At 43.1% G+C, this 27058-nt stretch overlaps 6 protein-coding genes across 9 annotated transcripts; 2 read left to right on the top strand and 4 right to left on the bottom strand.

Annotated features, from left to right (window-relative positions):
- Nucleotides 1-214: 214 nt before the first annotated feature.
- Nucleotides 215-1991, top strand: LOC106606889 (cytochrome c oxidase subunit 6A, mitochondrial). The gene is made up of 4 exons (XM_014203344.3): nucleotides 215-336; nucleotides 915-992; nucleotides 1400-1542; nucleotides 1717-1991. The coding sequence occupies exons 2-4, from the start codon at nucleotides 917-919 to the stop codon at nucleotides 1804-1806; spliced, it is 309 nt and encodes a 102-aa protein (XP_014058819.1). The 5' UTR covers nucleotides 215-336; nucleotides 915-916; the 3' UTR covers nucleotides 1807-1991.
- A 360-nt stretch (nucleotides 1992-2351) lies between these two features.
- Nucleotides 2352-9771, bottom strand: LOC106606890 (armadillo repeat-containing protein 5). 3 transcript variants are annotated; one of them, XM_082976459.1, is made up of 8 exons: nucleotides 9459-9771; nucleotides 8746-9251; nucleotides 8584-8614; nucleotides 8386-8496; nucleotides 6013-6907; nucleotides 4870-5906; nucleotides 4635-4767; nucleotides 2352-4541 (listed from the first exon to the last, which is right to left on the bottom strand). In XM_082976459.1, the coding sequence occupies exons 2-8, from the start codon at nucleotides 9151-9153 to the stop codon at nucleotides 3050-3052; spliced, it is 4107 nt and encodes a 1368-aa protein (XP_082832585.1). In that variant the 5' UTR covers nucleotides 9154-9251; nucleotides 9459-9771; the 3' UTR covers nucleotides 2352-3049. The 3 variants fall into 3 exon arrangements, with proteins under 3 accessions (XP_082832585.1, XP_082832586.1, XP_082832587.1); XM_082976460.1 differs by having other exon boundaries at nucleotides 8746-9771; XM_082976461.1 differs by lacking the exons at nucleotides 8584-8614; nucleotides 9459-9771 and having other exon boundaries at nucleotides 8746-8874.
- Nucleotides 9772-10015: 244 nt separating this feature from the next.
- On the top strand, nucleotides 10016-11457 carry LOC106606892 (uncharacterized). Its single transcript, XM_014203348.3, has 2 exons — nucleotides 10016-10274; nucleotides 10528-11457. The coding sequence occupies exons 1-2, from the start codon at nucleotides 10184-10186 to the stop codon at nucleotides 11127-11129; spliced, it is 693 nt and encodes a 230-aa protein (XP_014058823.1). The 5' UTR covers nucleotides 10016-10183; the 3' UTR covers nucleotides 11130-11457.
- LOC106606891 (uncharacterized) lies at nucleotides 10455-13783 on the bottom strand. Its single transcript, XM_014203347.3, has 3 exons — nucleotides 13020-13783; nucleotides 12638-12878; nucleotides 10455-12220 (listed from the first exon to the last, which is right to left on the bottom strand). The coding sequence occupies exons 1-3, from the start codon at nucleotides 13329-13331 to the stop codon at nucleotides 11499-11501; spliced, it is 1275 nt and encodes a 424-aa protein (XP_014058822.1). The 5' UTR covers nucleotides 13332-13783; the 3' UTR covers nucleotides 10455-11498.
- Nucleotides 13784-14682: 899 nt separating this feature from the next.
- Nucleotides 14683-19127, bottom strand: elob (elongin B). Of its 2 annotated transcripts, none has more exons than XM_045719471.2 (4): nucleotides 18915-18956; nucleotides 17567-17701; nucleotides 17128-17236; nucleotides 14683-16893 (listed from the first exon to the last, which is right to left on the bottom strand). In XM_045719471.2, the coding sequence occupies exons 1-4, from the start codon at nucleotides 18939-18941 to the stop codon at nucleotides 16781-16783; spliced, it is 384 nt and encodes a 127-aa protein (XP_045575427.1). In that variant the 5' UTR covers nucleotides 18942-18956; the 3' UTR covers nucleotides 14683-16780.
- Nucleotides 19128-20872: 1745 nt separating this feature from the next.
- On the bottom strand, nucleotides 20873-25287 carry LOC106606893 (uncharacterized). Its single transcript, XM_014203349.3, has 12 exons — nucleotides 25094-25287; nucleotides 24497-24698; nucleotides 24329-24361; nucleotides 23993-24111; nucleotides 23746-23854; nucleotides 23588-23626; nucleotides 23441-23494; nucleotides 23036-23269; nucleotides 22778-22884; nucleotides 22532-22697; nucleotides 22354-22432; nucleotides 20873-21812 (listed from the first exon to the last, which is right to left on the bottom strand). Exons 1-12 carry the CDS (start codon nucleotides 25159-25161, stop codon nucleotides 21160-21162), a joined length of 1863 nt encoding a protein of 620 aa, XP_014058824.3. The 5' UTR covers nucleotides 25162-25287; the 3' UTR covers nucleotides 20873-21159.
- Between the last annotated feature and the right edge of the window lie 1771 nt (nucleotides 25288-27058).

Below are 27058 nucleotides of genomic sequence, written 5' to 3'. Positions count from 1 at the left end.
ATGTATATTTTTCGTAATGGAAAATCAAGTCTGAAATTTCAAAGTGCAAATTACAAAGTTCAGAAGTTTTAAATTTCCAGCATTGCAGGAAAGTTCTCCTCAAACAGGGTGATCCTACTCCTCTTGTACACTGCGCTGGTTTGTTAGGTCTACCACAGATCTTCCGGTCAGCCTTTTGCACTTGACCAAATATAAACTTGATATTTCTTGGCAGACAGACAGGTTGCAACGGGGAGGAGTCTCACAGTTCTGTTCAGTCCAGGACAGGCTGAAGGACAAACAGACACAAAGGTGCAGAAAGAGAAAGGGACAAAAGACTGACCAACAAAATTAAAGGTGAGTTAAACGTTTTGGATAAAGAACAGAAAGTTTTTATAGATTCTATGGTATTTGTTTAATTTTTCCTTCCCAAGTGTTTCCCATTTCAGATCACCAGTAATATCAACAGGCCTATGGCATGGCTTCTGTCTGTTTTTTTAACTTTACTTTTCTTTTAATTTAGGTATTTAAAACCCAATATTTATAAAATGTATTTGACTTCCTTTGAAAATGACTAGGTTAGACATTTACTGCCAGTTAACATGTATTGTGAGCCATTTTAATGGGGTTTCTTAACTATGAAGGTTTATTGCGAGCTTTAGCTTGACCTACTTACTGTATGTGCCGTTGCTGGGGTAGAGGAGCCACAATACAAACCTTTGACATGGATAACATGTGGGCCTAGACCTGGATTATTTCATCTTGCCTGTAGGGTGTAATAGATTACCTATAAATATAATAGCACTTTTCTAAAAGGAATAAATCTACACATCTGAACATAGCCTACTGCCTCTCTGTCTACACAAACATGGAAACTAATTCCCACTTCTATCCTCTGTCCATTGGTTTAAAAGTTGTCTGTCTGTACTCCACAGGAATGGCATCTCCTGCATCGATGGCGGCCCGCAGGGTATTAGCTGCTGCATCACACGCAGGCCATGAGGGAGGATCAGGTGTGTGTAATGTACTTAACTCTTCTCATATTGTGTTATATTCTCTCTGCCCTACTGCCTGCACCTTTTGTGTTGAGTTGGGCTTCTGGGTTTAACATTAACAGAGGTTTGTGGAATGTTGGCAGTCTTCCTCTTACATTCATTAAATGTTTGTGTTCTGCTGTATTTAGGCCTGTCAGGTGACTTACAAATGTATCATATTGTAATTGAGGCGCTTCTGTCCTGCATGTCACAGCCTGAGACAAGGAACCAAGGCTGAGTCACTGCAATCTGAACTGGATGATCAGTGTTTTGGAGCTGCTCTGTTACTTAGTTATGCTGGTGTTGTGATGTACCCAAGCCTTGATAACTCAGGGTCACACAGAACCGTAGAGTCTGATCTACCGGAACTGGTTTCAACTCCACAGCTAGGACCTGGAAGATCCTGTCGTTTGTGTTGGCCCTACCTGGTGTGGCCGTCTGCATCGCCAACGCCTACATGAAGATGCAGCAGCACTCCCATGAACCCCCTGAGTTTGTGGCCTACTCACACCTTCGCATCCGCACCAAGGTGATACAGGAGGCACTCTGATATCCAACAGACTATAGCCACATCCTCAGACTAACTTCACTCACAGTTCATCATCTACATGTTAGGATTGGTAGTAGTAGTGGGATGTCTTTCTGAACATAGGTCTAGTTTTATCCAATATATCCTGAATGATGAAACAACTTTCTCTTTCAGAAATGGCCCTGGGGTGACGGCAACCACTCTCTCTTCCACAACCCTCATGAAAATGCTCTTCCTGAGGGTTATGAGGGCCCCCGCCACTAAGGAAACCTCCTAACTCTATGCTGATCATCCACCTTCCCTGATTGCGACATGCTGAATAGCTGTAATCTATAGCTCTATTGAACCTGGCATTATGCTACTGACCAAGGGGCCAATTAGCAACACTACTGACTGTGGTGCTCCCAGTCAGATAGAAATAAAAAATATACTAGTTTTACTGTATCACACACACTGAGTGGCTTCTCATTTGTTTACCTCCAACTGTCTGATGTTATTATATGTGTAAGATGAATGGAACTAGTATGTAAACATACAAGTATATTCCAGTTCTGAACACCAAACATACATTAAGGACAAGACAGACCAACACAGATGTTGGCTGTGCGTAGTGGGTGTCGCTTGCTCTTGCCTCTGACCTCAGAACATCGGCTGTAATTTTCTGTTCATTTCCAGACAATTCTACATGTTGAATCACCACTGTTCGTCTGAGCACTGAGCAGGTGATCTAGTGTGCATGGCCAACATTCGTGTTGATCAGTCTTTTCCTTTAGATACAGTATGCCTTTTCAGACAGGACAAAAGAGAAAGACATTTTAAACAGATTTATTGAGGAACGTGGATTCACATGAGGCGAGTGAAAGCTGATCTCTGTTATCTTCACCTTGCAGCTACTCCTAAAGTTCTCTTTATTTACAGCATATACAACATGGCACCCAGTCCCACCCTGATTATTAGAGTCATCCAAGTCAATACAGGACATTTACAGGACAGCTCTGTGTATACTTCAAAATCAAACTGAAAACATAAAAAAAAGTTACCATTACATGCAACAAAAGTATTTAGCATATTACATTATGCTAATGTTTTAATTATAATACAACTTCATTTACAGTGCACCATGAGATAAAAATGATTTTCCTCATGATTCATTGTCTGAGAACCCATCCCTTTAAACGGCCGCATGACTCCTTTAAATATAAATGTACTATTCTGAAGAAAATAATTCAAACGTCAATTACTTTGTAAACACCAATATTTGAATATAAAGGTTATTTGTTGTGAGACAAAGACAGATATTCACAAGGAAGGAAGGCTAATCATGTTGTAAAGACTTTTGAACATAAAATACATTTTCACAATGGCAAACGTTAACTTCAGTGTCATTGGAGAGACAATCACATGATCTCATACCATCCCTAATAATCTCCTCATACTTGATCCTCTATTTCTCCTCTTCACCTCCATCCCCACCCAACACCCCTCTTTCCTCCTAGCCCTCCCCCTCTCAGCTCAGGGCCATGGTGGCCAGACTCACTAGGTCACGTTTCAGAGTCTCTGTACAGTCTGCCTCTCTGGCCAGTCTGCGCAGGCAGTCTGCAGCCAGGGAAGAAGGGCGGGGCTGGGAGGAGCCCTGAGAGCTCAGCAGTAGGGACAGACAGGCCCTGCCCAGTCCAGGATAGCTGTACCGCTGGGAAAACCAATACACCTGTGGTAGGAGGGTCCATCTACCAGAACCAACTTTAGAGTCCTGTACAGAATCTACAACCTTCTGTGTGTTTGAAACACTCTGCAGTTTAGAACGTCTTTTGCAGCACTTAGAGGCAGAACTTGATTTCAGAGGATTGACACAAGTCTCCAGTCCTGAGGTTGTCTTTGGTGCACTATCGCCCTTCTGGCCTGGTCCAGGGGCAGAGTGTCGTCTACCCTCTGTCTGCTGACAGGGTTGGAGTCCAGAGCCATGTAGTGACACAGCCTGGCCTGCTGTCACTGTGGGGGCCAAGGAGTCTGTCTGGGCCTCAGAACCACTCAACTCTAGTCCAGATGTGCGGTTTGCCAGGCTCTCGTCAGCAGACTCTCCCTCTGACCCATATTGGTTCATGTTAGATGGAGGCTTTTTGCCAACGTCTGCAATTCGACCAGCATTCTTGGCAGAGCAGGACAGCAAAGACACACACAGATCCTCCACCTCCCTCTGCAACTCTGTCACCAAAAACCTACAGGCCCCCACCATCGTCTCAGCTAGGGGGGTCTTCTGGAAGCCCTGTGCCTCTGGTGAGGGTTCTTCTGCCCCGTCTCTCCAGACACCCAGTCCTTCAGAGGCCAAGGATCCCAAAATCTGACACTCTCCTCTGCCTTCTCTCTCTGTCTCATCCCCCTGTTCCTCTGCAGTCTCTCCGTCCTTGTTCAGGCGACAGCCATGCAGATAGTGCAGTACAGGTAGCAGCATGCCTTGGCTCACATCCCTGATAGGGATGGCCTCCCCAGTTTTCCCTTGAGCCTCTCCAAAGCCCCCCCTCAACAGGGCCCTGAAGTACTCTGACCCCACCACCTCGGTTCCCTCCGCCCCAGCCACTGCTTCCCTATTGGCTGACACCTGGCTCCCATCGTCCAGCAGGAAGAGGAGGTCAAAGGTTGAGTCATTGTAAGGACAGATATTGCCCAGACGAGGCTTTTTTAAGGGAGGGGGTGAAGCTTTACCGGTTTGTGAGACTGACAGGGGTTTGATAGGACTGAGTACCCTGCACCTTCTTTTAGCCAGTACTGTTTTGGGGCAACCCATCAGACTAGAGAGGCATCCAATCAGCAGGGAGAAATATAGAGAGTGGAGCTGGGGGGCGGAGACATGTTGTGGTGAGTTGAGACAATCGGAGAGGAGTCGTCGGCATTCACTGGTGTGATGGTCTTCCTCTTCCTCGTCCTCATTACATCCAAGGGGCTCCAGAGCCAAGAGTAGACCACCGTTGTCTAGAAGAAGCTTCTTCAACAGAACCTTGTTACTGTTAGGGAACACAAGTTGATGTCAGATTACAGTTGGTATACACTTCATAACATTCCACCAGTGCCATTTCACACAAGACAATTTGACTTACCCATTTACTAGTGGTAGAGACAGGGCACAGTTCAGCTTGTCTGACTCCGAGCCTGACAGCATCACATGGCTCAGGACTCCAGAACCAAATCCAGACTCACACTGAACGCGTAGATTACTAAGAAGAGCAAGACCTAAAGACATATGCACAAGAAATTATACCCAAAACGTTACAGCAGCACCATTACACAAACTAATAACAAAACTTTATGACCAAGTACAACAATTAAACTTACCAAGCTGTTTCACTTTGGCCTTGACCCTATCAGTCTGCCTCTCTCCAGCTCCCCAACTCTCAGGGTCACTCCCTCTCTGGACCAGGTGGTGGCGGATCAGAGCCACTGAGCCAGTCCTGACCAGCGCCTGCAGACAGTTGGGGTTGCAGCTCAGCCGGCACAGCATGCGGAAGCACCTGCCGCTGGGGTCCTGATGCTGGCTGAGGTAGAACAGTAGGCCAGAGATGATGCCTGAGTTGACCAGAGCAGCGCTGGGATCCGTGGCGTGAGAGAAGCGTGAGAGCAGCAGCAGGATGGGAGACTCTGGGGCCCAAGGCTCAGGGTGGTAGGGGTGGTGGTAGGCCTGGGGTCGGGACACTGTGGGAGGGGTGTCGAGGGGCACCACACTGGAGCGGGTGGTTGAGGGGACACGTGGCCTTTTCCGTGGAGGGGAGGAGAACTTGGATGGGGAGACGGAAGTGAGGGGTGGGATAGTGGGGGAAGGGAGAGAAGAGGTAGAGGAGCTGGGCTGGGCTCGGGGGGTGGAGGTAGAGGAGCTGGGCTGGGCTCGGGGGGTGGAGGTAGAGGAGCTGGGCTGGGCTAGGGGGGTGGAGGTAGAGGAGCTGGGCTGGGCTTGGGGGGTGGAGGTAGAGGAGCCGGGCTGGGCTTGGGGGGTGGAGGTAGAGGAGCTGGGCTGGGCTTGGGGGGTGGAGGTAGAGGAGCCGGGCTGGGCTCGGGGGGTGGAGGTAGAGGAGGGCAGAGGGACACAGGGAGACAGATCAGCGTTTTTTGAGGGAGATGACAGGTGGACCTGAGCTGGAGAACTCGTTGAGGTAGAGGGAGTGGATTGACTCTGAGATTCGGGTGAGGATAAGGGAGTAGAGGAAGGTAGTGAGCGGGTAGGAGATAAGCATTTTAAAGGGGAATGACAGTCAGTGGTAGAGGTTTGGGGAGAAGAAGAGGGGATATGAAGACTCCCCCAATCTCCCTCCGTGCCTCCAGGAGAGTCAAGAAGATCCCCCTCAGAGGAGATCAACCCTTCAGACACCAACCAGGACCTGGAGGAGCAGCAATAGGACAGGTCAGATAACCATTTTTACAAAACTCAAATAAATCACAGGTGCACAAACCCAGAGGGGTGCAAAGGTGAGTCTGTTCACTCACCTCAGGCTAAGAAAGCTGGATGACCCAAGGACATGTTCCTTCCCCATCTCCTCTTTCCTGTTCCCCTCTGGGGGAGGGAAGTCAAATGAGTCGAAACATGACGTAGACAGCAGCTCTGAAGCAAACATGGTAGAGGTGAGGCTCACATCCATCTTCCCAGCAGATGGCTCCTCACCTTTAGCCAGCTCCACTAACCGAGCAACTAGCAGGGGGACTATTCCCAGTTCTTGTAACTGTTCCAGGGCAGCTTCGTCATAGACAAAGTCAACACAAGCCAGAATGACCAATCGGTCGAGGGGGTGGCTCCGATGGACACCAAGGAAGCCAATCAACACCTCCAGACCGCCGCTCTCCTTCACTTTGGCCCGGTTCACTGCCTCTTTGCAGCATAAGCAGAGTGCCTTGAGGAACACTCCAGACTTCAGGCCGTCCTTCTTGACCTCCTCCGTAAACTTCTGGATTACCCCCAGGGAACCCACCAGAGGACGTAAGCAGCCTTGAGTGCACATGTTGGCCAGGGTTTTCAACGCAAGCTCCTCAAAAGGTTTATCGGCCTCTCCCGAAGCCATGACACCTAGCTGAGCTAGAACCCCAGATCTGGAAACCTCTCTAGCACACTCTACACCACAGCCCCTGGTGAGCTCATGGAGGGTCCGGAGTGCTGCTCTCCTCAGCCCCAGAGGGTACTCTGGAGCAATGAGCGGGGCAAGAGCAGTCAGAGTACCCTGGGTGAGCAGTAAAAGGCGGTTTGAGGGGGTGTCTGCAAGGTAGAGGAGGGCACGGGCAGCCGACTGAGCACACTCTAGTTTAGAGGAAGGGGCTTCCAGTGGGTCATCAGAGGGAGGGGACGGGGCGGATGCGAGAGAGACGCAGAGGAGCAGGAGTGGAACACCACCTGTGTCGAAAACAGAAAAGCAATTATTTTTCGGGGACAAAATCTAATGTTCAACTTATACAGTACCAGTCAAAAGTTTGGACACACCTACTCGTTCAAGGGTTTTTCTTTATTTTTACTATTTTCTACATTGTAGAATAATAGTGAAGCCATCAAAACTATGAAAGAACACATATGGAATGTAGTAACCAAAAAAGTGTTAAACAAATCAAAATATATTTTATATTTGAGATTCTTCAAAATAGCCACCCTTTGCTTTGACAGCTTTTCACACAGTTGGCATTCTCTCAACCAGCTTCATGAGGTAGTCACCTGGAATGCATTTCAATTAACAGATGTGCGTTGTTAAAGTTAATTTGTGGAATTTCTTTCCTTCTTAATGCGTTTGAGCCAATCAGTTGTGTTGTGACAAAGTAGGGGTGTATGCAGAAGATAGCCCTATTTGGTAAAAAAACAAGTCCATATTATGGCAAGAACAGCTCAAATAAGCAAAGAGAAATGACAGTCCATCATTACTTTAAGACATGAAGGTCAGTCAATCCGGATAATTTCAAGAACTTTAAAAGTTTCTTCAAGTGCAGTCGCAAAAACCATCAAGCGCAATGATGAAACTGGCTCTCATGAGGACCACCACAGGAAAGGAAGGTCCAGAGTTACCTCTGCTGCAGAGGATAATTTCATTAAGAGTTACCAGCCTTAGAAATTGCAGCCCAAATAAATGCTTCAGAGTACAAGTAAGACATCAACATTAACTGTTCAGAGGAGACTGCATGAATCAGGCCTTTATGGTCAAATTTCTGCAAAGAAAGCACTACTAAAGGACACCAATAAGATGAGACTTGGGCAAAGAAACACGAGCAATGGACATTAGGCCGGTGGAAATCTGTCCTTTGGCCTGATGAGTCCAAATTTGAGATTTTTGGTTCCAACCGCCGTGTCTTTGTGAGACGCAAAGTAGGTGAACGGATGATATCCGCATGTGTGGTTCCCACTGTGAAGCATGAAGGAGGAGGTGTGATGGTGTGGGGGTGCTTTGCAGGTGACACTGTCTGTGATTTATTTAGAATTCAAGGCACACTTAACCAGCATGGCTACCACAGCATTCTGCAACAATACACCACCCCATCTGGTTTGCGCTTAGTGGGACTATCATTTGTTTTTCAACAGGACAGGTGAAGCTGGTTGAGAGAATGCCAAGAGTGTGCAAAACTGTCATTAAGGCTACTTTGAAGAATAAAAAATACAAAATATATTTTGATTTGTTTAACACTTTTTTGGATACTCCGTGATTCCATATGTGTTATTTCATAGTTTTGATGTCTTCCCTCTTATTCTACAATGTAGATAATAGTACAAATAAAGAGAAACCCTGTGTCCAAACTTTGGACTGGTACTGTACTACAAAACAAAAATACCATCAGAAAGTGATGTACAGACAGACACAGGCAGCCAAAATCATTATAACATGTTTTACTTACCGGCAGAGTGGATAAGTGTGGAACTCTCAGGGTCCATGGCCAAGTTCCCCAAGGCCCGGGCTGCTCTGTTCTGGATCGTCTCCATGGCTACATTCTTCTTCAAAATACCCACTAAGAAAGGAAGAGCAAACTTACATTTCTGAAATTTTCACCATTATGTGAAATGAATGATTCAAACTTATTGTGATAGTCACTTGCCCACAATAGATATTCCATCAAGCTTCCTAACCTTTAGAGGGGAGAAAAACATTAAATATCATAATGTAAGTCACCACTGTCCAACTTTTCATACCAAACATTCATATTCAATCAATGTAAATGTGAAGCAGCCCTGATTTGTCCTACACCCTTCTGTCTCACCTCAACTCGTGTCTGTCTCTCAGTGCAGCAGTTAGCCAGGATGCTGAGAGCCAGATCCAGAGTCTTCCTGGAACACTCAGGGTGCTTTAGCAGGTCCAGGAGAGTGTGCAGTCCACCCTGGCCTCGGAATCGAGCTATCCCACTGCTTCCTCCTTTAATGTGCTGTGTGCGGATGGCTACCAGTGCTCGCCACTGCCCAGCTTTGACCCTCTTATCCAGCTGTCTGTGTCCACTGGTGTCCGGCCCTGCAGTGCCTGGCTTGTGGTCCTCGGCTGCTGCTCTCCCAGGTTTAGAGAGCTGTGACAGGCACCAGGTCAGAGAGGTCTCTGGGGAGGCTGAGGACACTTCTCTGGGGTTGCCTAACCAGGTCCCATGTTTCTGGATCCCTGGCACTGGCTTTGACGCCATGATGAAACTAATTATCTCCAACCCACCTGCTCTTCTGCTTATCCTCACTAACAAGTCACTTCAGATAGAAAGTGATGACATGGAGGATGACAGGGGGACTGAGGGGCAGAAATGTGGATCATTATTTTTGTGCATTTTACTTTCCAATTTTCTTAGGCTACATCATAAAGTTATACAGTATTAAACATGGTTAACAAATGATCTGTAGTGTATTTTCAGCTTAATCAATTTCCAAAGTTTGTCAAAAAATTCTGGAAATGAACAAAAATACTACAAATACCGGCATGACAAGTGGAAGAAATTACCCTTTGACCCCACTTCTCAGCAATGCTGCTGGGAGTTGAAGTTTGTAAACCTCTCGTCCACTCCCTAAAAAAAAAAAAAAGGCCTCTGTATGCGAGAAGGCCCAACAAACAATCACGGTGCGTTATGGTGCGAACACAAGTGCTATAAGCTATGTTTTTAGTCCCATCTCAAGAGTAATAAAGTATTTGCAATGACTAATTATTCCCACCGACATAATTAATTCAATCAAACGAAGAATAATCGTTTTAGCTAGCCGCTAACGCCATCTTTTAGCTGGACGATAAACAGGAGGCGCCACGAAAAGGGGGGAGGGACGTGTGAATGGGTGGGTCGTTCTATTTAATCATGGGCCTTGTAGTCTCAGCTGTTTTACAACGATCAGAATTAAGCAATATTTCTCTATGAAAAATAACATTTCCCAAAACATTAATAAATAACTCCTCGTTTAAAGCCATATCTATAGAAACCGGTGATTGTTGTTAAGTAAGCAAAATAAATCTTGTTTCATTAGAACTGTAAAAACTACATTTTCCATATTGCTCTACGATGCAATAGCTACGCTCACTGGGAGGTGCTGGAAACAAGTATGGGGTTGTTATATTCATCGTTTTAGTTGATGCGGGGGGGGAAATAATCGCATGCCATAGCACAGTTGTTAAATGATTGGTTAGAATTGCTTGTCATATCCTACTTCAAACAAATTTCATTGTCACTGAGTAACACAATGGATGTTATTGAGACGGTTGTAACAGAGAGTATTGAAGTAGATGAAACTCCAACGGTGTCCAGTTTGGATCCAGATAAATCGAAAGCAGGTCAGTGCAACTTGTCAGCAGATTGCGTACATCGTTATTTGCGAGGTGCTCGATGAGTTTGTGGTTGATCACTGATATTTATCAGAATAAATTTAATTGGCTCTCAAAGTTTCTCAATAGGGCAAGTTTCTGTAAACACACGGGCTACGAGGAAAACACATGACAATTTAATAAACAACATTTAACAAAACATGTCATTTATTTGTATCATATTGTTTTTATATACACACATTTATCAACTTCCCTTCTCCAGAGTTTGTATGGACTTTACAAGCCACATGGCAACTTGTCCAAACCCGCCTCGAAATGGACCAGGATTTTGACCAGCCAGTGTGCAAGAAAAAGAAACTGTGGGAGACAGTGGCTGAGAGAGTGACTGCCAAGCTAAGGGCAGCTGGGAGCACAGATGTCACAGTCAAGGCCTATGAGTGTGATCTGAAGTGGCGTAACATGTTGGCCACATACAGGAAAAACGCTGAGAGGTCCAAGAGACTGGGGGCCCACAGTGTCCACTGGGAGTTCTTCAAGGCCATGCATGAGGTCCTGGGGAAGAGTCGGGAGGAGATCGAGGCACAGCGCAGGTCCAAACTCAACGGGACCAAGCTGGGCAAGGCTATTGCCAGCAAGCGGTTTACCCCCATCCTCCCTACACCCTCCCTGACAGCTGCCCCCTTTGCTTCCAGGCCCCCCCAGGATGTCCTGCAGCTGTACATGGAGCTGCAGGAGAGGAAGATGAACATGTGGGCCCAGCAGAAGGCCCTGGAGGAGAGGAAGATAGAGGCCATCAATAATCTAGCCCGTGCAATCTCCAGTTTGTCTCACAGTCAAAACAACAGTTTCCAGCTGCCAGAGTAGCAGTACAGCACACCAGAGCAAAGGAGTTCTCACTGAACTTGTGCATAGAATGAAAGACTGCATCATGCAAATGTTTCTTAAGCGTTCAACCATTCAGCTACTTTGTGTTGTCATGATTTGTCATTGTATACGTTTTTATTATGCTGTAATAACACCATTTGACAAAGGAGTTGACTGCAGGAATTCCCTGTAATACCTGTGAATGAGAAGAAGGCTACACAGGGCATTTGTACATAGATCTGCCATAGGATACAAATAATCCTACATATGTATAAAATACAAGATATTGCTGTGATACTCTTCCTTATAATAAAACATTCAATATAAATGCTGTTTATCTCAATACAAACACAAAAATTCTAAATCACTTTATGTACTTCCAGAATCCAACTCTTTGTACAGCAAATCTGCGATGGCTTCCCTTCTCCTCACACCCTCCTCATCACACTCCCCCTCTCCCTCCTGTGTCCCTGCCTCCCTCTCAACCTGTCCGTTGACCACTTCCCCCATGTCCAGAAATACATTGTGGAGTATGCAAGCAGTAAGGACAACTGCTTTGGCTCTTTCATAGTTCCCCATGTCCAAATACCTGAGCCTTTCAAATCTGGCTTTCAGGTCAGCCACAGCTTGGTCCAGGAGGTAAAAATGGGCTTCCAGGGACCTGTTGTAAAGATTTCCCCTGGGGCCACGACCCACTACGTATGGGGTCAATATCTGGGCAGAGGCTGGATATCCAACTCGAGCCACTAGGCAGGTCCCTGGGGGCATCATCTCAGGGACCTGTTTGAGTTTGTCCCTCAGAGCACTGGCTCTATCCAGGTCTGATCCCTTGCTGATTCTGCAGTGTATCAACCTGCCTGTATGGTTACACACCAGCTCCAGGTTCAGCCAGGAGTCGGGATGGGCCTCCTTCTTCATCCTCTTTACCTCTGGCACCATGCTCTCCACATCCTGTTTGCCAATGGGCAGGCGGATGGGGATGCGGGTGTGCCCCAAGACTCCCAGGACCCTGGGGACGCCCTTCTCTTCCAAGCCCTTGGCTTTCCCCAGCAGGCTGGAGAGGGGGGGGAGGTTTTCAACAGCCTCAATGCCTGGAGGAGAGAAGGACCAGAAACAAACACAGGTGATGGAGTAAATAATGTGTCAATTGTTTGAAGGTGAACATTTCAGGATATTGTAATTCAGTGATATTCAAATTTTTTGTCCCATACAAAAAATTGTATGGGACAATATACAAACGTTTTTGAGAAAGATAATTGGAAAACATTTCTTGAGTAAATGTATTGATGCCTTTTCATTTTGAAAGTAATGTAATTAATTTCATGTTATTTGTTGATGTCAAATCTAAATTGACTGATTTTAAGGTTGTGTCATCCGATTTGGGGTGGCAAGAAATTATTGGGGGGAAAATGGGGTCCACAGAAATACTGGCAGATAAAATGGGGTCCCTGCTGAAAAAGTTTGTATAACACTTGTAATTGATCCACATTGAACAGCAGTCTACATACCAGTTGGCCATCTAATTTGTTGGTCCTCAAGTGTGTTCACACGCTCACAAAAGGAAAAGAAGATCCTATGAATGTTTCCTTTTTCCAGGCGGAAACTGGTAGACACAGAGCGATAGCTGAGGCGCTTGGACAGGAGAGTAAGGGACAGGAGAACAGTGTGAGACAGGGATAAGCGGGCACGTCCTGCCATACGGCTCTGATTGTATCTTGAGTTTGAATTCTGGAGGAGATCTGTAATGTACTGAGAGATGAAAAGAAACATAAATCAGATGTGTGCACAGCAAATGAAGCAAATGGTGTCATCTCAAATCTGCATTAGTGTGGGGATGGAACAATAGATCAAGCCACAACAATGAAGAAAAGTAGGCCTACTGAAGGCTACCTGAACTGCAGCGTTTTCCTCAGCATCAGTTAACTGTTGAGATTCAGACTCCTCTTCTACATGAGAAAGTGTTGTAAGTTCTGTTGTTGACCGAATTTGGTTTTGCTGTTGAGGTTCTTCCACCAGCTGAGACAGTTGTAGGTAGATTGGTCCAGGCTGGTCCTGAACCTTTGCTAGGAGGTCAGCTTCCAGAATTTCTTCCACTGCTCGGTCCAATCGTTGCTCCAGTTCGTCTTGAGAAAGAGGCTCCCATTCACGCTGCATCATTTCGAGCACAGCTCGACCAGCCGACTCAACATAATTATTATCCATGCGTGTGCGTGGTGCTGAGCGCAGTGGAAAAGGTTAGATAGAGGACCACCGAAACGGTAACGTTATCCTGAATACCGTATTTAATATTTGATTTGTTTTGCTGATTCACTCCTTTAAATAGTTTATGGATAATGCCATGATTGTTCAGAACTTGGTCTGTTAACACACTAAATTACAGGCTAGCTAGCGATCTAAAATGTATAATACAGGGTAACTTATCACAGATACTGGTAACTAACTAACTTATTAAGTTGGCTATTATTGCGTTATATCTAACTAGCTTGCTAATCCACTATGTCCTCAGTTATTGTGTAGATTACTAGTTAGATACCCGACACCTGAGATGCAAATAAATTAGATAGCTAAATATTTGTTCTGTCTAGCTAGCTAGCTCTCATCCATCCTGCTAAAAACAAAAATATAATCTTCTTCTTTAAAGTTTTATGGCAGACTACACCTATTGGTGTATTGCCGCCATCTACTGTACGGGGTCGTCTTCTTTGATATTATTGCAGTACGAACTATTTCGGTGGTGGAAAAGTAGTCAATTGTCATACTTTAGTAAAAGTAAAGATATAATAGAAAATGACTAAAAGTGAAAGTCACCCAGTAAAATACTACAAAAGTATTTGGTTTTAAATATACTTAAGTATCAAAAGTAAATGGAATTGCTAAAATGTACTTAAGTATCATAAGTAAAAGTATCAATTATTTAAACTTCCTTATATTAAGAAAACCAGATGACACAATTTTTATTGGCAGATAGCCAGGGGCATACTCCAACACACAATTTACAAACAAATAATTTGTGTTTAGTGAGTCAGCCAGTTCAGAGGCAGTAGGGATGACCAGGGACGGCAGGGTAGCCTAGTGGTTAGAGCGTTGGACTAGTAACTGTAAATTCAAATCCCCGAGCTGACAAGGTACAAATCTGTTGTTCTGCCCCTGAACAGGCAGTTAACCCACTGTTCCTAGGCCGTCATTGAAAATAATAATTTGTTCCTAACTGCCTTGCCTAGTTAAAGAAAGGTAAAATAAATAAATGTTCCCTTGTTAAGTGTGTGAATTGGACCATTTTCCCATCAAAATGTAGAGTACTTTTGGGTGTCAGGGAAAATGTAGGGAGTAAAAAGTACATTATTTTGATTTAGGAATGTAGCAAAGTAAAAGTTGCTAAACATATAAATAGTAAAGTACAGATACCCCCCAAAAAACTACTTAAGTAGCACTTTCAAGTATTTTTACTTAAGTACTTGACACCACTGGGTACGAAGAAAAATGCTATAGGTGCATGCTGCCACCTACTGTTTTGGCTGTATCAGCCCAAATCATTAAAATAAAGAAAACTAAACTCAATGAACTCCTTTATTCGGATTCAACTGCCAATGCCCATCCCTACAGGCTCTGGGAAATATATTCTGCTGTAGCTAGCGTAATACAGTAAAAAAGTGCAAGACATCACCCTCTTTTGGCGATAGTATAATACACTATCATAAAATCCTGAACATTTCCTAATTTTACTGAACGGATTTTATTTCACCATATAAATGACAAAGTGAATAGCACAAAAGCATTTCACAGAATAGTGTGCATTAACGATAGCAATAACAATATACCACACAGGGGCTGACAAATATTTTGTATGTCAACAAAAGGACTTTGTGGTTGTCCTGTTTTTAAAAGAGCATGTTGGCGAACTATTTCCATCATATTTTAAGAGAATGACAACCACAACAGTCAGATTGTTGACTCCGAGACAGTAATTTGTACCTTAGTTTATCACGAAAGATGAGTGGACCACCGAAAATATGCTAAATACCGTATTTACTGATGTTTAGTTAATTCATTCATTTAAATATAGTTGATGCAAAAGGCCATGCTTGTTCAGCCAACACACTAAATTACAAATTACAGGCTAGCTAGCCACCTAAACGTTTCACCAAGGTAATTTATTAACAAATATTAAGGTAACTAATACATTGGCTATTATTGTGTTATAGCTAACTCGCTAATCCACTTCATCCTCAATTGTGTAGATTAATAAAGTTACCTACCTGACCCTTTATCCAAATAAATGAGCTAGCTACATATTTAACTAGCTCTCATCCAGCCTGCTACAAACACATTCTCCTGCTGTAACTAGTTTAATAGATTAAGCAAGTGCAAGAGCTCACCTCTTTCTGGCTGTAGTATAACACTACACTATCATACAATCCTGGCAATTTCACTGAACTGACTTTATTTCACCATATGAATGACAAATACCAAGTAAAGTGAATGGCACAAAAGCATTTCACAGAGTCCATTAACAATATACCACACAGGAGGTGACAAAGAAAATGTTTTTTTTTTTTTTATGTCAACTCAAAAGACAATTACAGGTGTTGCTTGTTTCATAAAGTCCTGTTTTTAAAAGAGCTTGTTGGTGAACCATTTCCATCATATCTTAAAAAAAGGGCATGACAACCACCCCAAAAATCAGGTTGTTGAATCTAATTGAGACAGTTTACACCGATTTCAATTTGACACCAGTAATTTGTTTGTTTATCACAATAGATTAGTGATTCCTGTCTCTTTCCACTGAAGGTTTCCATTTACACTTCAGCCCCCCCCAAAAGAGGGGGGGTGGGGGGGTGTAATTTGGGGGTAGGGGTCAAATTGGTACAGTTTTGTATAGAGAATCAAGAAGAAAAACAATTACACAGGAACTCCAGTGCAAAGGTTCAAAAGTAAAGAAACAAGCAAACAAAAACCAGATAGTGGGAAAGCTTAGAAATAAAACTGACGATTGTAAATCTTCACACCATTCTGTGTGTGTGTGTGTGTGTGTCCATCCGTGTGTGCAAGTACATGTGTTCTGCTATACATTTTATGTCATGGCATCAACATGTGTTTATTTCAGATCCATTCATGCGCATGTTAACTAGATAAGCTAATAACTCACAAACCCTTTGTTGCTCCACATACTACCACCCCAAGGAGTAATTAAAAAACGCTAAATTGTAATATTAATATTGAATAAAGAAAAACAATGCAATCAGCAAGAGGGCATTCTAAAAATGTAATAGCCACTCCCTTCGCAAATCTCCAACATAGCCAAAAGACAGGCTACACCCTCCCCAAAAGACTAGTATGAATTAAATTAGGAGGTATGATGCATTTTTCATTTTTTCCCAACCCCCTTACTGACAGTGGCCTGACAAATTAGAAATGTTTGTTGAGGGATCTTGTGAGTGAATCTAAACATGCGTGAGCCTAGTTCAGGAATAACATGAAAATACTCCCCTCTGTGTGAGAGGGAATACATGTTCTTCCTGCAAAGTTAAAGATCTCACAGGTACACTCGCATGTTACCCTAAAGCAGTCTGTAAAGCCGGCCTACCTAATTCAAAGCACCACTTCCCAGATCCCCCGCCCCATGTCCCTCCCTCCCTGGCTGCTTCCTTCCTTCACTGCACTGCCTGCTCATTGGCTGTGCTGCCAGAGTCCTGAGGCTTCATGACGTCAGGAAGCTCTGGGGGGCTGGAGAAGGGCTCAACCCTCAGCTGCTCAAATGCATCATCTGAAAGAGAGGGAGAGATTTGTTTGATAAGGAGAGAGTAAAGAGTATCAAAAGGAAACAGAGGAAGCAAGAGGCATTATTAGAGGGATAAACTTAGGGATGCAAGGAAGTGGCAATTTGTTTCTGTTAAACAAACTATTTCACAGCCATATCTTGCAGCTCAACATCAGAATAAAACAGAGTGAATGTTTTGAAACATGGGACAGATGCTACGTAACAGAAATTAACACTCACCACCGAGACGGAAAGCTAATCCAACAGTCCCTGGGGCCTGAGGTCTGGCTGTCTGATTTGTGAAGCCACAGTCTCCAAGAGTCTTACTATCCTCCAGCAACATGTCATCCTGATACAAGAGAGATGTCAGAGCAGAGGGTAGATATGTAACACCACCATCAAGTTCACCATTTAATCTATCTATCTATACATATATATTCACTCACACACACACACACACCACAAATGAGGGCAGGAGAGAGAGAAAAGAGAAGAACAGACTTTGGGGGAGTGTTTGGGTTTAATAAAATCAACTTCCTCTTAGACTTGGGGAGTTCCTACAGCAGAAGAAAACCCTATTTTATATATACAAATAGAATAAATGACTTTCATTGGCCTGGCCATATCTTACTCCCCCACTTTGTAATTGTCCTCCACAAGGGGTATGCACTGTATATACCTTGTACAGCCTCTGTTCCTCCGGTGCCCTCTTTAGGATACCCTCCACTATGCGCTTCAGCTCGTAGACCGTAGTGGACTCTTTGGCATCAGTGAAGATGGTCGTCTTGTGACGCCGGATCATCAGAAACACATCCTAAGACAACAGCAAGTTAAAGAGATAAGACATAATAAAAATAAGTGTCCCAAACCTTTAGTACCAGGGACCACTATGCCGTTGCTCTGTTTGCTAGCTAACAGACCAGTGAACAATAAGAAACACTGGAATAGGACTGTGAAACGTGCTGCAGCCCTTGACATTTCATTCATTGTCTAGTAGTCAATGGCCTATGATTTGTATATGCGGAAGCCTTTCTTGAACCAATGCGCCTGTTTGACGTTAAAACATCTCAGTAGAGGGGAAAACTGAGCAAACAGCAGCCAGATCTGCCACCATAGGCTTCTGCCGGGTGACAGCCCCACATGTGCTCGTTCATCATTAGAAGTGCTACAGAGCCATCTTTCTAATTAAAGGCCTCAAGCCTGGGCCGGACCCAATAATGTCGACAACATGTAGGGCTGGAGGATAGTGGGCAAAGTACAGTTCAATATTTGGGAGAAACAGGGTCTCATCATTTAAGTTTGGGGGATCATGCAAAGTAAATTGGTTAAGACCGCACCGCCAACTGTAAGACTAGGCTTAACTTGAAGAGGAAAATGCTACATTTCTGTTGACTGACAAAATTACGGTTGACTATGAGCACATTTTACCTAAACTTGCCACCAGTTACTTAATAGCTAGTTGATTAACATTGACTGGTTAACATTGTCTTCCAAAGCTAGTAGCTAGCTAACTGTTAGCTAGCTACATAACGATGCTGGATACAAAATGTCCAAATGACTTTAGCTAACAAGCTGGCAACTGTATAACGTTAGCTTGCTAACTAATTAAATAGCAAATGGAATGTTTGTGTAGCTAACTAGTCAGCAAAAAAAAGCTAGGTAATATTGCATTACTTGTTCAGTTGGCTGGCATCTACTACTGTTAGCTAACGTTAGCTAGCTAGCCCATTCACTCAATGCTTCACTGACGTGTGGTCATGTACGCTTGACACCAAACGAATAGCAAGCCATCTGGGCAGTAGCTACCTAGCTAGCTAACGTAACCTAGTTTCTATGGACATGGAAAGTATGTTCGAGTGTCACCAAGGCTAGATAACTAGCTACATGAGACAGATCTAGGATAAGTTAGCTACTTATTTCTTTTTAACAAGTCAGACAGTGAACGTTGAGCTAGAATTAACTCGTCAAGTTAGACTAAAACAAAACGCTGATTGCAGTTAAACAGCTACTGTTGACTTGCTAGTTACCGTTAGCTTAATATGCTGCGAGTCCATATCAAGCGTTTCCCACCATATGTGTTAATGGAGGGAATTAACGGTTTCTACATGTCAACATTTACTTTACCATAGCAGCAAAACGCCATAAGAATGTCAAGTCACAGTTTTAAAATAGATCATTTATCTCTTCCTCACTCACCATTTCTCTCGGTCGGTTGCGCCTCCGCTATCCCACGCTGCACTGCGAGAATCACAAAACGCTCTCATCCAACAGTGGTGTATAACACCAGAGATACTTTTGATGAGCTAGGAAACTCAATTGAAATCGTATTAACGACCATTGTGTACGTTGCCCATGCTCCGTCAATGGACCGCGCGGTGCCTTCTGGGCGATTCTTGGCCAAATAGAGCTTTCCTTCAAGGAGTGAATGGGAGTCAATTGGCCGCTAACTAAAAACTCAACATTAGCATGGATTTTGTCAACAAGAAGTACAACATTACAAATATTTTCCGATATGTGCGATAATTAACTTGCTATCTGTAATGTATACCTTTGGAATCGTGCCATCGCGTTCTTTGAAGAAAAAAAATAGGCAAGTTTCTCTACTCATACCCTGACTTTAGGAACGGATTTCGTGACGATTATTTTAGCAACAGCGTGACGAAGCAAAACAACGTCAACGCGATTGGTCAACAGTCTGCTGTGTGGGTCGTTATGCGTCTCATTCATTGCCCAATAGGATTCCTATCTCCTTTCTCTAATGTCTCTGATCATACCACAGCGGAGGGTATTCAGAGAACTAGTAATGGCGTAGTTTTGTAGGCATTAACTCACTCCACAGGCAGAAGGGGTAACCATCTTTGCGAACTCCGCCATGGTTCGTTTGCCAATACCTATGGGGAAATGAATGGCGGTTTTGAATAAACGCCGACAATAAGGTATGTGGTAAACACAGGTTTAGGAAATCTAACGTATTGTTATATCAAATAATCATCAGTTTACGTCACTTTCTGTGAATGTATGTATTTATGAAAAATAAAGCACAACGCTTCATAATTCATAAAGGTCATGTTAACTGACTGATATCTCATATTACAAAATATATAAGACCTCCTCAGACCTTATTTTAGGCATTTATTTCAAACCCCTATTATTTCCCCAACCAGAGGTAACTCATTACCGGGTTTTAGAACTACAAGTTGGCGAGATGTTTACCATTTAAGAACCAAAACAAGAGTTTATTGGTCATTCAGGTAAATTCTATTGGAAAATTGAGGTAAATTCTGTTTCGTTTAAAAAACGTTTTGCATCAGAATCTGCGGACTGAATTACACCCCAGCTGTCCGAAAGCGCTGCTTGTGCAGTGAAGTGAAAACTCAAGCTTTGTTTTGAGAATATTTCATAATTGTACATTTTGTTAAGCTCCAACACCGGCATGCTCTACAATGAAGAGACCCATAATAAATGCATGCTTCATAAATGTAAGTATCTTTGTATAAACAAATGCATATTTTTTTTGATTGTTCAGTCTCTTATTCAAGGCATAAAAAAACATTCCTATAATAATCCTGCGTTCATAACCAAATGGGGAAGGTAGTATTTACCCGTTGTGAAGTCGTAAATACCAGTTTGATACAGTCACAAGCTTTGAACTCGCCGATTGGCTAATGGCCAACAAACTGTGTCAACCATAAACAATGTACAGCTATCATGATTGTAAACAAAGTGTTAAAAAACAATAACAAGATAGCTTTTTATAAATAATGTCTTGTTGCATACTAATTTCCTTAGTATGTGACGTCAGAGGTCAGCATGTGGGAGAAGTCAGAGCTCAGGGATGATAGATAAGTTTCCTACTACTAATTACCAGTTGGAGGAGCATTAAAGTGGATTTTTCCAAGATCAAGTAAGGTGAAAATATCTACAGTATATGCTACAATAATGTAAGGTGAAAATGTCTATACTACAATAATGTACTACAATAACACATGTTTGGATTCATTTACTGGAAGAAAAAAAAAAGTTTACAGTGTAAAATAAAGAAACTGCTTTTAGGATAAGCTTATCACTATTCCATCATCTATGTTGCTATGCATGATGTTTTGACTGATTTTGAATTGATCCAGTTGGTTCAAAAACTCCTACTATCATCCTCCTGTGTAATAATCATGACCCAGTACACCAGCCACACACAACCATAAAACACAAGTGTTTCTAATCAAAATGATAAAGTAAAAACTACACCCCCGATAGAGCGCTCATCCAATCAATTATTCAGTTTTCCATGGCATGATGTTCTTCAGAGGATCGCTCACTGTTGGTGTCGGGGTTACCCGCCGTGCTACCGTCGGGGTTACCCGCCGTGCTACCGTCGGGGTTACCCGCCGTGCTACCGTCGGGGTTACCCGCCGTGCTACCGTCGGGGTTACCCGCCGTGCTACCGTCGGGGTTACCCGCCGTGCTACCGTCGGGGTTACCCGCCGTGCTACCGTCCGGGTTACCCGCCGTGCTACCGTCGGGGTTACCCGCCGTGCTACCGTCGGGGTTACCCGCCGTGCTACCGTCGGGGTTACCCGCCGTGCTACCGTCGGGGTTACCCGCCGTGCTACCGTCGGGGTTACCCGCCGTGCTACCGTCCGGGTTACCCGCCGTGCTACCGTCCGGGTTACCCGCCGTGCTACCGTCGGGGTTACCCGCCGTGCTACCGTCCGGGTTACCCGCCGTGCTACCGTCGGGGTTACCCGCCGTGCTACCGTCGGGGTTACCCGCCGTGCTACCGTCGGGGTTACCCGCCGTGCTACCGTCGGGGTGACCATGAGTGTTACCGTCAGTGTTGTTGTTACTCTCGGTGTTGCTCCTTAAAAAGGAGACCCTTGTAACTGTGCTCTTTCCAGCTGTTTCCTTTCCAGATTCAATGCCAACCATGTCTGTAATAACAGATAAACACAATATGATCAACAAATTACAATTATGTTAGTAGCATAACATAAGACAATTACAATTTAGAACACACTAAATACTCACTTGAACAATATCTATGTTGACAAAGTTATTCTCAAACCTCTTTAGGAAAGTGAACTAACAGCTGGTGCGCGATCTCTAATATTAAGTAAGTCTCGAGGTTCTGCTCGCCTGAGTTATGCATCACGATAAGCTGTAGACCATACTATTTACCTGTATAATACATATTGTATTACCACAACTACCTTGTACCCCTGCACATTGATTCAGTACTTGTACTCCTTATAAACAGCATCGTTATTGTTTTTAATCGCATTACAATTTCCTTTTTTACTTAGTTAGCATTGGCTCACAAAACTCCCTCTAACTTCTTTCATACTGGACACAGAGACATAAAAATGATAACTAGAAGTATATCTGACGCAGGAGAAGTTCCCCAAACCCTGAAGTATCCCTTTAACCATCACCACAGTGTGTGATGTCGTATTGTACAGGGATTGCGCTCACCTTGCGGATCAGTGTCATGCCCACCCTCTTGATTTGACTGAATTGCAAAGGAACTCTCTCTGAGCTCTGCAGGACTGAACTGTAGGAAATATAAAAAGCACAGGCAGAAATGCACCCATTCAATTGAAATGCAATCCATTATGATAAGAGTTAAGCTATAACTACAGAGTAAACTTACAGACAGATCCCTAGGAGTGGTGACCGGCTGTGGTCCTTTGCAGCACAGCAGAGAGAAAGGTCTCTGCTTGGTCTTGGGGTGCTCCTTGAAACACAGGCTGAACACCTTTGCAGGGAGGCAGACATCCCAGTTGTATGGATGGTCCTTCACAAGATCAGACACCATCCTGTTGGGGTGAAGGCCACCATGGTCAAAGTTGAGTATGAAATTAAAAACCATATAAAGGAATGAGTCTAAAACACAAACCTGCTGATCAGGGTCTGTGTGGCCAGATCCAGTGATCCAACTTGCCGATGACGGTATAAGAGAGAGAACCCCCTCAGCTTCAGATGACTGTTTAAGGCAAGGTTGATCTAAAACATGAATAAATGTAAAAACACCTCATAGGATTGTCTAATGAACCACTCTGGACCTATTGACCGCTAGTGCATATATGAACCAACCTCAAGATTGTTGCAAGGTATGTGTAACAGTAAGTATGTGACAAAATATATTTTGCCTCACCTTACTGGTAAACTTCCTTTTTAGTCGAACAAGGATTCCAAAAGGGAAGCCAAAGTGAGAGATGACTTCAGCTACATGCTGTGCTACCTCAGTAGAGCTACAACCTCTCAGGGGGAAGGCCTCCACCCATTTGGAGTAGAAGTCTGTCAAGGTCAGAACGTACTGGTGTCCGTTCGGTGTTAGGGGCAGTGGCCCTCTGATGTCCATACCCAGCCACTCCCACGCCTCTGTGATCTGGGTAAGAATGGGAGACAATGTATAGTACTGTTTTAATGACACTCTTATTGGTTTTCGATCCAGAGTGAGACATATTAGAAAAAAACAGACCAATGAATCAACGATCAACTTGGAGACTCTATCCCTAACCCTGTATTAGAGACTGAATGTTTACACATCCTTCATTACCTCTATTATGTGCTTGAGGGGTGGAAGTTGGAACTCCATGTTCTCACATGCCACCTGAAAATAAAGTGCATTGTTTATCAAATTCTTAGCATAAGCTATTGGTATATAGCATAAGCTACAGGTTATTCCAGTGAGCAAACAACTTACCTTCGGGGCAACATCATCTTTGAATCCCCAGCGAATACTCTGCAAAGATCAATATGAGGAAAATGTTATTAAATGTCTACATAATGCAAAACCCCAGTAAATAATCCCTGTATATCTGACAAAGCAACAGTCCAATCAGACCATCTAGAGCCACTCACATGTGGTAGACAGTAATCACTGTGGAAGAAACCTGGGAGGGATTCAGCCATTTGGATTTCTTCATCTACATGGATATACCAACTTGAAGAGGTAACTTTTTCTGGAGCTCTGATCCGTCAAAATAGAAGTTGACAATTGAAAAAAACTGAACTAGAACACAGGTAGAAACCATACTGCTCTACAGTGATGTTGTGCATTCCAAAAAGAGACCATTTAACTTTCACTTAAATTCACGAGGTTATTTACTTAGTATTGTCTTTAGCCAGCTTGCTTGTCTCTGATGTGATGGTGGGGCTTGGTGTTGTGACCAGTTCAGCCACTGTAACAGCAGGGGCAGCAGTATACTTCCCTGGCAACCCATCACTCTGCATGCCAAAAACAAAGATAATGACCACCATTACTGCGTGGACGCATGTACTTTAAACATACCGTGTGTAGGCTATGCATTTACATATCAATGCTTCACTTACCAAGTGAAAACATAGCTGAGTTACATCAAATGCAATACCAAGATGGACACTAATGTGCAATGTGTGATACCAAATACAGCCAAGGAGTTATTAGCCTCTGCCAGTGCCTTACCCTGGCTCTTCTACTCTGTGGGTGGATGGATGCCTGTAGAAGGAACACATTTTATTTAAATCACACGTTAAAATATTGTACATCTAGTTATCATAAACCGTATTATTTGTGTAGTGAGTTCTGACTTTGGGATGTATCTCGCTAGATACATTTTTGGTTGCAACGTACCTTCTTCTTTTGAAAGTTCTCTGGGAAGTCAAAAATGGTCGGGACTGCGTCTGGCGTGAGACGTTGACGTTTGTCCATCCGGCAAATGTACTTGTCTTCAAAGTGAATGGAGCACACACGGTGGTGGTGTTGAGGATTCCAGTCTTTCCACTTCATATTAATAATCCATCGCATGCGTCTTTCAGGGTCATTTTTGGGGAAACTGTTACCAGAAACATTAATACACCAGCAAATTGGTATCACAAAAGTATCAAATGATGAACAGTAAATCCGTAAATGATTTATGTAGATTTATAAGAGAACAGTATCGCAACAGAACATATAATCTAGCTAATTAAGCTTTTTCTGTCATAGGGTTTCTCGTACACACTAACGTTATTTGTACTAGCTAGATATAACTTTAGCTAAAAATACCATAGCTAGCTACCGTACCCAGTAATAGGCATCACAGTTATGACCAAATAATTGTTACTGTTCTAATTACGTTGGTAACCAGTTTATAATATCAATAAGGCACCTCTGGGGTATGTGGTATATTGCCAAAATACCACGGCAAATAGCGTTAACGTGTCTCTCGAGCAAGACGGTAAAACGTACCTAAAAAATCCTACATCAGCTTTGGGACCGCGATTTTTGCAGTTGTATGCTGAACACAGTGTTGGCATTTTTGTCGCTGTATGAAATGAACAAATATAAAATACGAAGCACAACTAGCTAGCTAAATGTTCTCAGAAGTGACAATGATGCCGCCGGATGTTAATGTTTTTTACACGGGTTGTTGTTATTGTTCTTCTTCTTCGTGTAGTTCTCTGGCAGACTACACACTTTGCGTATTGCTGCCTTTCACAGGTCGGAGTGTGAATTGCAAATGTTCTGCACAAAATGGGCAAAAATAAAATGCACCACCTACGTCTACATAAACGCCACTATTCACGGTTGCCAGGTTTAGCTGACATTTCTAGACCGATGACTATTCAAAACCCGCACACAAGGCCTATAAACTAGCCCAACATGTTTTTTCTGCAGCAAGGGGAGTTGCCACAGGTTTTTATATATTTTTTTAATCTGTAACATAATCTGACAAATGCATTCTAATAACAGCTGATCGGCAATTGCGATAGAACTGTGACAATGACACACAATTGATAACTTCCAATTTCATTAACCAAACATGGACATTAATAATACGAGGCTACAACAACAATAAACTGAAGTTATAGGCTATTTATTAAATCAGTTTGCCAGCACCAGGTAGACTACACAAGTGACAAAAATGTATTTCCAATGACTCCAGTGATTTTTTTATTTTACCTTTATTTAACCAGGTAGGCTAGTTCTCATTTGCAACTGCAACCTGGCCAAGATAAAGCATAGCAGTTAGACACATACAACACAGAGTTACACATGATATCATTTAAACATATTTATTGTATCAAATAGTAGGCTACAGTAGCCTACATAGGCATAGAAATGAATAGGCTACTTGATTTATTTAACTAGGCAAGTCAGTTAGGAACACATTTCTATTTACAATGACGGCCTACCGGGGAACTGCATTGTTCAGGGGCAGAACGACAGATTTTTACCTTGTCAGCTCTATGATTCGATCCAGCAACCTTTCAGTTACTGGCTCAATGCTCTAACCACATTTAATGTCAGTTTTATTGTGGACTTTTTCCCCATAACAGAAGCATGTGAGGGAGTTCCATAACTTCCATTTCAAAATTCCACTGAGCATAAAAGCTTATTTAACTAAATGTTTTTTTTAGGGAGTAGATCTTTAATATTGCAGATAGATTGTGGTTTCTATCAATGTAATTGTCTGGCCCATTTCCAATCCCCCATATACATTTTTTGTAAATATACATTGTATATCACTTTATATATATTTTTTAAATATATTTTCCCCTAACCCTACCACCTAATTGGTGTAAACTAATGGACAACAATACTTAGGCTTCTACATCCTATATACATTTTACAGACAGTATATTTTACATTAGTTCACTTGTTAGTTTTTTAATCAATTGTTAGTTAACAATGTAATTGTACACAAACACTGTATAGCTTCAAAACATGGTTAAAACTATCATTTTGATCTCATGAATTTGTGTGGTTCAATTTCTCCAGCCCCATCCCTCAACTCTTTTGCCAAAACAAGTGGCGGGGCACTTGTTGTTTTTCGAATTGCCCCTTTAAAAGCTAGAATCCTTAAATTGGTGAAACTACAACAACAAAAAAGTTAATGCAAACAAACTGTTTTTCCCCTTCGGAAATCATTGTACGCGCAACAGAACAGCAGAATATGTACTGCAATTTATTTTACCACGCTGCCGGACGTTCCTGTCCTCCGTTTCATGAACAAAAAAAACAATATTAAAGACGCTGGGGCGAACAGTGGTGCTGTTTCCCCAACTGCGGATTCGATAATTAAACCGAAACTAAACCAAAATTCCTGAATCAAACCAAAGTAACCCTTCTCCCACTAACAACAATAAACCTATCCCAACAAGCCTATCATAACAATTCATCATGGGAACTAGTCAGACCCTCTGCCCAACC

This window comes from Salmo salar, chromosome 06, assembly GCF_965601325.2.
Source record: "Salmo salar chromosome 06, fSalSal1, whole genome shotgun sequence".
Lineage (NCBI taxonomy): Eukaryota > Metazoa > Chordata > Actinopteri > Salmoniformes > Salmonidae > Salmo > Salmo salar.
The sequence above is the reverse complement of the archived record's forward strand: the minus strand, read 5'-3'. Positions and strand labels throughout refer to the sequence as shown.